The 8,947-nt window shown below is 51.1% G+C and overlaps 1 protein-coding gene across 1 annotated transcript; it reads right to left on the bottom strand.

Moving 5' to 3' along the window:
• Positions 1–7,787: 7,787 nt before the first annotated feature.
• On the bottom strand, positions 7,788–8,713 carry LOC127312557 (vacuolar iron transporter homolog 3-like). The gene has a single exon (XM_051343085.1). It carries the CDS (start codon positions 8,598–8,600, stop codon positions 7,884–7,886), a length of 717 nt encoding a protein of 238 aa, XP_051199045.1. The 5' UTR covers positions 8,601–8,713; the 3' UTR covers positions 7,788–7,883.
• Between the last annotated feature and the right edge of the window lie 234 nt (positions 8,714–8,947).

The following is an 8,947-nucleotide window of genomic DNA, read 5'->3' as shown; positions in this document are numbered from 1 at the left end:
TTCATCGCTTAACACATAAGCTAGAGCATGGCTAATATTGAGTTCCACATAAAAACTCCATCTTAATTTCTTCTTCTTGATCATATTACATATATGTCTTCAAATCGATGATCTTGATGCCAATACTCAAGGTATATCTTTTATCTTCATGGCATCCATACTTGAATCCAACACATGGACTACAAGTATTACCTATGAAATATTCCTTCATATAAACTCAATGAAAACATTAATCTATAGGGTTTGTCATTAATTACCAAAACCACACATAGGGGAAATGTACCCTTACACCGACTCATATCGATATCGATCTTGTAGCGGCAAAATCCAGTACGGGTGGGATGTACCCATACCGTCTGCCCGTACCACGCACCGGATCACTATATATGAGCAGGGAAGAAGTAAACCTAAACCAAAATTCATTCATATTCTCTCTCTTTCTCTTCCAAATTCAAAACCAACTCCACTGGATCTTCAAATCTGTTTGTTTTTATTCGATTCCTCGCACTCCATCGAACCATGATACATTTTCTCCTCCGATCCCCAAATTATTTTTAGCAAATCCATGTCCTAGCTCCTGCCACTATTAATCTATACTTATGTCTTATTATGAACTTCATCATCCTAATGGGAATGTTAGATTTCGAAATTTGAGAAGATTCTTTTGTAGTATGTGTAGAGGATCATCATACAAGGAGGCTGACATCGGGGACCCATCATCCAGCAGCGTCCCTCGGCGTTTAAAGGTAAATTCAAACAGAAGAAATTGGAAAAAGGCAAGTATCCCGCAATATAACATGTACAAAAAAATCCAAGATATCCCAAGTTTCTTGTACAAAAGAGACTGACATCAGGGACCCATCAGGTAGCAACATCCCTCAATGTTTAAAAGGTAAAATAAAATGGAATAGAACATAACAGGTAAAAAATAATCAAGATATCACACATTTATAAAAAAAACGGCTGACATCAGGGACCCATCAGCCATCAGCACCCTCAAAGTTTATATAAAAGTTAAAATCAAAAGGAAGGCATTGGAAAAAAGACAAGTATCCCGCAATATCAATGGCAAAAAATAATCAAGATATCACATGTGTCTTGTAGAGGCCAACATGTGGGACCCATCATCTAGCAGCGCCCTCAATATTTAATATTTAAAATTAAACAGAAAGGAACAAAAAAGCAAGTATCCCATGATACCACGGGTAAAAACTAATGGAGATATCACACATTTTTTGTACATAGAGATTGACATTAGGAACCCATCATCCTACCACGTCAATAAAGCGGCAGAAGATCGAAAGAAAAACTCAAGTAGCCAAAAGTCATGGGTAAACAATATTGCAAGGAAAGAAATGTTTATTCTTTAGAGAGGTTGACATCAGGAACCCAACTGCCAGTAGCATCCTCAACATTAATAAGGTGGCAGGAGATCGAAGGAAAATGTCACATACGTAGCTAGAAATCATGGGTTAAAAAATTCATGAAATGAAACATTTATCGTTCAGAGAGGATGACATGTGGTACCCATCAGCCAGCAGCGTCCTCAGCGTTAACAAGGCAGCAGATGATCGAAAGAAGAAAAAAAACCAAATAGCCAGAAATTAGGGGTCAAAAAATATCTAAGAAATGAAACGTTTATTGTACAAGGAGGCTGACAATATGTGACCCATGAGCCAGCAACGGACTCAACGTTACAAAGGAGGCATGACATAGAAAAGGTGAACTAGTCACAAGTAACGGTTCAAAAAATTTAAGAAAGGAAACATTTATCGTTCAGGGAGGATGATATTTGGGACCCATCTTGCAACATCGTCCTCAACGTTAATAATACGGCGTGTGATTGAAAGAAAATTGAAGTAACCAAAAATCACGGGCCAAACATAATCCAAGAAAGAAAACGTTTATCCTTCGTAGAGGCTGACATATGAGACCCATGAGCTAACAGGGACCTCAACGGTATAAAGGCGACAGAGGATCGAACAAAAATCAATTATCCAAGGTAGAAAAAACCAAGAAAGGAAACATTTATCATTCAGCAAGGATGATATGTGGAACACATGAACCAACAACATAAACAACTCGATTAGAGAACGTGAACCAGATGACGGGATCAAAAAATAGCGCTAGAGGCGTTGCCATATGAGCCCCACAACTCGCTGGGATGTGGATTTGCGTTGACTTAGCTGGTGCACTCGAGAATTCATCATGCACCATGTCACAGATCACCATGCGCGACGTTTTTCTAGATTCCGTGCTGCTAGATGGCCTAAAAACGAGAGAAAAAGTGTGTGATGCACTTTTGGCAAAAAAAATTTATTGTCTCTCTTTACCCAGCCCGATCACCCAGAACCCAGCTGATGAGGACATCCCTACCACACAACTACCTCCGTCATTGCAAGATGAAGACAATGAAGCTCTAGTCCAATAATGTTAGGATTGGACCAATGACACGAGCTCGTGCGAAGCTACTTAAGCAACAGGTGAATTTGTTCCTAAGCGATACTTTGATCGATGAGAACTTTATACTGCCTAAGTCCTATTACTTATGTATGATCAGGTATGAGGAGGGAACAAGCATCGCACGAGGAGGAGAGGAGCAGCTGGACGTGAAGCTGTACATGGAGCTGGACAAGAAGACATCCCATGGACGCGCGAGGAAGGAGTGGGAGGCATGCGTGAGAGGAGGAGATGTTCAGGCCGGCGCCAGGCCCGGTCGGACCGTCCGTGCCGCCGGGCTATCCGGTCCCAGCACTGGTCGACCGGCTGCCACGCCGGATCAGCCCGGTCCAAACCGGGCGCTTTGAGCCAACCGGGCCGAGTCCAGTAAGCCCGGACGCCCCGTCCGGTTGCACTCGGTCCCTGGCCCGGTCCAAACCGGACCGGCCAGTCCCTGGCCCGGTCGACCGGATCCCAGACCGACCGTGTCCGAGTCTGTCTCGACCAGATCTATTCTGGATCGGTTATTTTTGTATCTTTTGACCTGAGGTCGTCCCGAATGCCTATATAAGTGCCCAGGACGCCCCCACAATAGCTTTAGACCACATTTAAGATAAACCCTAGTTCATAGTTGATTGCTTTGCAACTCTATTGAATCCCTACACCATATTGCATTGATTTGGTGTAAAACTGAAGTCTTGTGTGATCTGCTGTTTCATTGGGAATTAGAAGGTTGCAACTTACCGCTTCGTGGTCGGCGGCTACGTGCGCAAGTGTGTGGAGTTACGAATATCTTGCATGGTTGAGAGCTGTTGCATTGGCGACAGGGACCAATCGAGAGATCTCGTTGCGTCATACAAGTTATCATCCAATTCATCAAGTTATCTCCGCTGTGTTCATCCCGTGATCATCATCACCACCGTTGCTTAATGAGAAGATCGGACCACCCCTTATCACCAGCCATCGTCGGCTTCGTCTAGGACCTCGCTGACTTCTTCTGCCGACGGCCGCACGATCACGGGCCACTATACGTTGCGCCCGCACACGCATAGGATGACTAGTGTGCCATCGAGCTCCCACGGCCGGCGCTCGGGGTGCTCGGCCGCGGAGCCTCTGCCGGCCTTGCCTATTATCCCGACTCCTATTGCCGCCGTCACCATGCCCTCCCCGGGTGCCCGCACGCGCAGGGGCTGGTGTGCTGTTGCGCCTGCGCACTCGTGGCCGTCGGTCTGCCGTCGCGCCCGCACCTGCACGACGCGGATGGTATGGTGTCAATCTCCCACGGCCAGCACTCGGGAGCTCCGATGCGGATCCTCCGCACCTCGTTGCCCTCTCCTTCTTCTCCTCCTCCTCCTCCTCCTCCTCCTCCTCCTCCTCCTCCTCCTCAGTTCCTCCAGATTGATGGCTACGGGGCAATTGCGGCGAAGGACAGAGGGCGTTGCGGGTTGAAGATGACGGCATCGCAGGCTAGGGACGACGTCGGCACTAGGTTGAGAACGGAGACGGCGCCGGTGTAGAACAACGGCAGTCATGTGTTCGCGGGCACATTTTTTTTAATTTTCCTCAACTGATTTGCCGCGTGTGTATAGACACTCAATGAAGTAGTTCCGCCGTTAACGTTGTTGCCTAGACGGTAGTCGCCTTTTCTTTGCCAAGTATCAAAATAAAACAACATAACAAAGCTTTTGCCGAGTATCCCTAAATTATACTCAGCAAAGAATCTTCGCCAAGGGATTCTTCACCGTGTCGTCTTTGCCGAGTGTAATACTCGGCAAAATCTTCGGCGGGTATTGTTGGGCCATCCCCGTGAATTTTTGGTCCACGGCAAAGATGTTGTTTCCTGTAGTGAGGACACTCTATGCTTGATGCCATGGTGATCATGAGGCCTGAATAGCTCCAGCAGATCGCGTCTGTCAACAATGGTGTTGAAGGCTTGAATGATTAGAAGAAACAGCATCGGCGACACGGGGTCGCCGGCAGTACGTGCCTAAAATCATAGCGACCATCTCCCTAAATCTAGGGCCAAATCCACAATGCTCCAACACCTCTAGTTTCAGAACTGTGGAGGCTGCTTGTATGCGCATGTCGCAAGATCTTATACGTGTGCATCTCTCTCGAAATAGGCTTTCGCCCCGCTTTATAAATAAAGCCGAAACGGCCGAACCGATACAAGGTGATGAGGAGAACCTCTTACAAAGCAGATCAAGAATAAACAAAAAAAGGACACGAAAACCAAAACTTGCGGCAACATTGAAAACGGCCCGAGTTGCAACGGAGCTCCACAACGGCGCCCTCAAGAGGGTAACGACGCATTACGCCGCCACCGTCGAGACCGCAAGGTCTAGGTTTTCACCCGGAGCCGTCCCGCAGGGAGGATGCCCACAACGACGCCCTCAAGAGGGTTGCGACACCCGCATGCATCGCCGTCGCTGGCGCCGAGGCGCTGAGCTTTCGCCCGGAAGCATCCTCACACCACGCCCGGAGAATTTAGCCGCCCGCAGCCACCGAGGTAGGTTTCCGAAACAAGATTTGGGAGCTACCGAAGCGCCGCCAACCCCAGGAACACCAATCGTCCGCTCCACGCCATCCGCATGACCGAAGAGTGGGACCACCACCACCGCAACGTTGCCCGCCGTAGAGCCAACCGTGCAGTCCGCCTTCCGGGGCCGCCGCCCCGGCATCCCACGAGCTCGAGCCCATGACCTAGCCACCACGCGCAACGCCGACGGATTGGACAGGGCAGGCCAACACCATAGCTAACAGTCATCAGGGCCAGCGCTAGTTAGGGGAGGGGATCCGCCCTCCGGCACACAAGATGCCCACCGTCCGGACGTGGTAGCACTACCAATTAGGCCTAGATCAGGCCCGACCGCCTGCCAGGCCCGGATCAAGCCCCATTAGACGTGCTACCGCGCTGCTATGCCCACGTCGCCGATGCCATCCAACTGCAGCTCTGTGCCGAGCCAACCCATGCCGCCACCGGCAGACCACCATGTGTTAGGCAGACGCCAAGAGCGGCGTCACCGCGACCTCACTCCTCGCAAGACGGCCCCGACCGAGACCGCACACCGCCGCAAAGGAGCACCCCCGCCGCAACGCCCGGGAACATAGTTGCACCGTAACCGACGCCACCACGCCGCCGATCAAGCCCTTCACTTTGTCGGCATCCAAGAACTCGCCTTTGAACGCCGGCAAGAACATCCGACGACTCGCCCGAGCAAGGAAGGGGACGAACGCAGAGCTGCCCGGGCCGCCAGATCTGGGCCCACCTGGCCTAGACCTAGATCCAGCCGCAGTGCAGCCCGGAGGGTGCCCCACCGGCGGTGGCCCTGCCCAGGCCCGCCTGGCCATGGAGAGTGCCCGCAAGGCCCAGATCGGGGCCCAACCGGCCCTTCCTGCGCCGCGCCGCCAGCCTGCCCCCTCCGTCGCCGCGCTCTGCCGCCTGCCCTGGCACGCGGCGTGCCGCCACCGCCTTTGCCATGAGCCACCGTCGCCATGCCTTGCCGCACCGCCGCCGGACCAGTCTCGAACGCCCGAAGAGCACCGCCGCCGGCCGCATCTGCCCGCGGAGAGCCGCGCGCGCGGGTGATGAAGAGCCCGCCGCCGCCGGCACCACGTGGGCTTTGCCCGGCGACGCTCGCCGGCGGCGGCGGGGAGGAGAGAAGGAGGGAGGGCGGGGCGCGGGTGAAGTTAGGGTTCGCCCCGGTCGCCCGCGGGAGCGACGCGGAGCGAATCGTTTCGTATATTAACCAAATCCTCCTCTTATACGTGTGCATGCAGCTGCGCTTCGGCCAAATCCTGCTCCAAGACGCGTCCAGCACATTGGATGGGATACAAGAGGGAAAACGCTTACTATCAACCGACCGATCCCGGCGGAAAATCGGTCGTCGCTGTCCCGCGCGGTGGATGGTCTGTGCAAGTGTTTTCTACTTTGGTGGACCCCACCACGTTGTCCATGCATGTCGTCTCCCGTTTTACTAGCTACTAGGACTGCATGTGGCCTACTGTAGCTAGACTGCAGGTTACATGCATGCGATCATTTTTTTAACTAGCACTCCACTCAATCTTTGATCAGCAACAAGATAGAACCTACATCCATAGTTGTCTTATTTGTTATACATGCATAGATGCTTCCAAACATTTTTTTCTGTAACCGGCTTTGATTTTTGTTAAAATAGCTTGTGAGTTTGTTGTAAATTAACGTGTATACATTTTTTCCTTATTTCAGCCCACACTTTTTTATTGCCACACATATGATTCTTTTGTTGTAATCAGCTTTGATTTTCGTGAAAATAGTTGGTGATTTGTGTTGTAAAATAATGTGTAGTTTTTTCCCGCAGTTGTTATTGCCACAATTTTTTGTTGTTGTAATCGGCTTAGATTTTGTAAAATTAGCTTGCAATTATTGTTGTAAATTAGATTTTTTTCTTATTTCTGGCCCATACTTGTTATTGCCTCGAATGTTGTAATTGATTATGATTTTTTGTTAAAATAGCTAGTAATTTTTGTTGTAATCAACATGAAGATTTTTTCTTATTCCACGCCTACACTTGTAATTCACGCAAACACATGGTTTTTTTTTGTTGTAATCAGCTTTGAATTTTGTTAAAATAGTTAGTGATTTTTATTGTAAATTAAAGTGCATATTTTTTATTATTTCACACTAATACTTGTTGTTGCCGCAAACACATGATTCTTTTTATTGTAATCGTTGGCGGTACTTGTTAAATTAGCTGGTGATTTTTGTTGCAAATCAATCAACACCAAAAGATATTCATTTTGTAGCACTATTTTCAAAAATGTAGACATAGTTTGTTGTACATATTACTTGAACCATGCGTCTGAGTAATATTCTTCAAACTTTAAGCCATCTATACCTACCCTCGCTTGTATCTCATGCTAGCTAGCACGTAAGGACAGCCACGCTAGCGATGATCAGCTTCACGTGCAAGCATGCAAGGAAATAGCGCTGCACCATGAGCAGAGAAAAGACAGCAGCATGCCTACATACATGACCGACAAAAGGACGCAGATAGAAATGACAGCAACAGGTCCACACCTACAGAAAGAAAGCGACGTCCTCTGTCTCCACTCGATTCTACGGATGGATGAGCCTAATCACACGGCGCGCGTGCGACCGATTTCCCCTCCGGGATCGGTCGGCCGACGGCTAGCACGGCCCAGGCGCCTCGGCCGGGTGTGCATGCGTACGTGTCCCGCCGGTGTTGGTTGCTGGTAGACGCCGGGGACTAGAAACTGTGCTAATGGAGCCTTGCGTGCACGGGCGGATCCAGATCGAGTAACACTCGGGCCATCAATGGCTTTCAACGACTGAATGACCCAAGCAATAAATTAGAGCAGACTCATGTATTCGTACGAGCACCCTTACGTTACATTTCACATGCACAGTTCAACACACATACATTACCGCCCAAGACACCGTATTAGCAAGTGGCACCTGATACTTGTACCCCCATGGCGAGCCTGGACAGCCATAGCACGCTGTAGCACACGGCCATGGCGGCCCACCCGCCGAGCAGCACCCGGACGCCAGACCTGGCCGGGCTGGTGCCCCCGAGCGCCCCTCCGACGGCCCCGAACCCGGCCAGCCCGGCCGTGGTCACCGCGCACACGGCAGCGACCCGAACAGCCCACGGACGCACCAACCCGCCGGCCAGCAGCGGGAGCGCCGCGCCGGCCGCGAACGCCAGCGCCGACGCGGCCGCCGCCTTCGCCGGGATCGGCAGCTTCCCAGGCTCCTCCTCGAGGCCGCGTTTGCGTCTCAGCCGCCGTGCGGCCACCTCGATGTCGTACTGAGCGTGCACGGACACGAACTCGCCGATGGCCATGCTGCACGCGCCGGCGACGAGGCCGGCGAGCCCGGAGACGAGCATGGCCCTGGCGGACTGGTTCACGGCGCCCACCCCGATCATCAGGGACGCCACGGACACAAGCCCGTCGTTAACGCCCAGCACCGCCGCGCGGAGCCACTGCGCCCTGTCGGCGTAGTCCACGCCCGCTGCCGCGTCGTCCTGCTCCTCAACTTCGATCTTGACGACGGCTAGCGCCTCTCGACCCTCGTCCTTCTTTCCTTGCGCCACCGGAGGAGGAGAAGTCGCCGTGGTCGTTGCATAGACCGAGGAGTTCATCTGCACTGCCATGCTCGGACGTGGGAGAAGGCGAGAAGCAAGAGCAAGCTAGCCTGGAGCCGCAACAGTGGGGGCCAAAGTGTGTGAAGCACACACTTTCCAGACTCTAGTGTGTCCCCGATTTTATAGAGCACATGAGAGAGCATATATAACTGATCGATGGTGCTTGCTTCATTACTTCATGTGATTTATAAAGTTTGGCAAGACACATGGAAAGAATGATCAAAGCCATGTTTCTTACAGCTTGCTGCTCATCATGAGAGATTGCATCATGATATGGGGACGTGCGGGGAGTGAGAGATGACGGATAGCCGATTTGTGATGTTCTATACGTTTCGAATTTGGTTGCGAGGAGAACG

This window comes from Lolium perenne, chromosome 7 (assembly GCF_019359855.2).
Source record: "Lolium perenne isolate Kyuss_39 chromosome 7, Kyuss_2.0, whole genome shotgun sequence".
Classification (NCBI taxonomy): Eukaryota; Viridiplantae; Streptophyta; class Magnoliopsida; order Poales; family Poaceae; genus Lolium; species Lolium perenne.
This window is presented reverse-complemented; position numbering and strand designations above follow the sequence as displayed.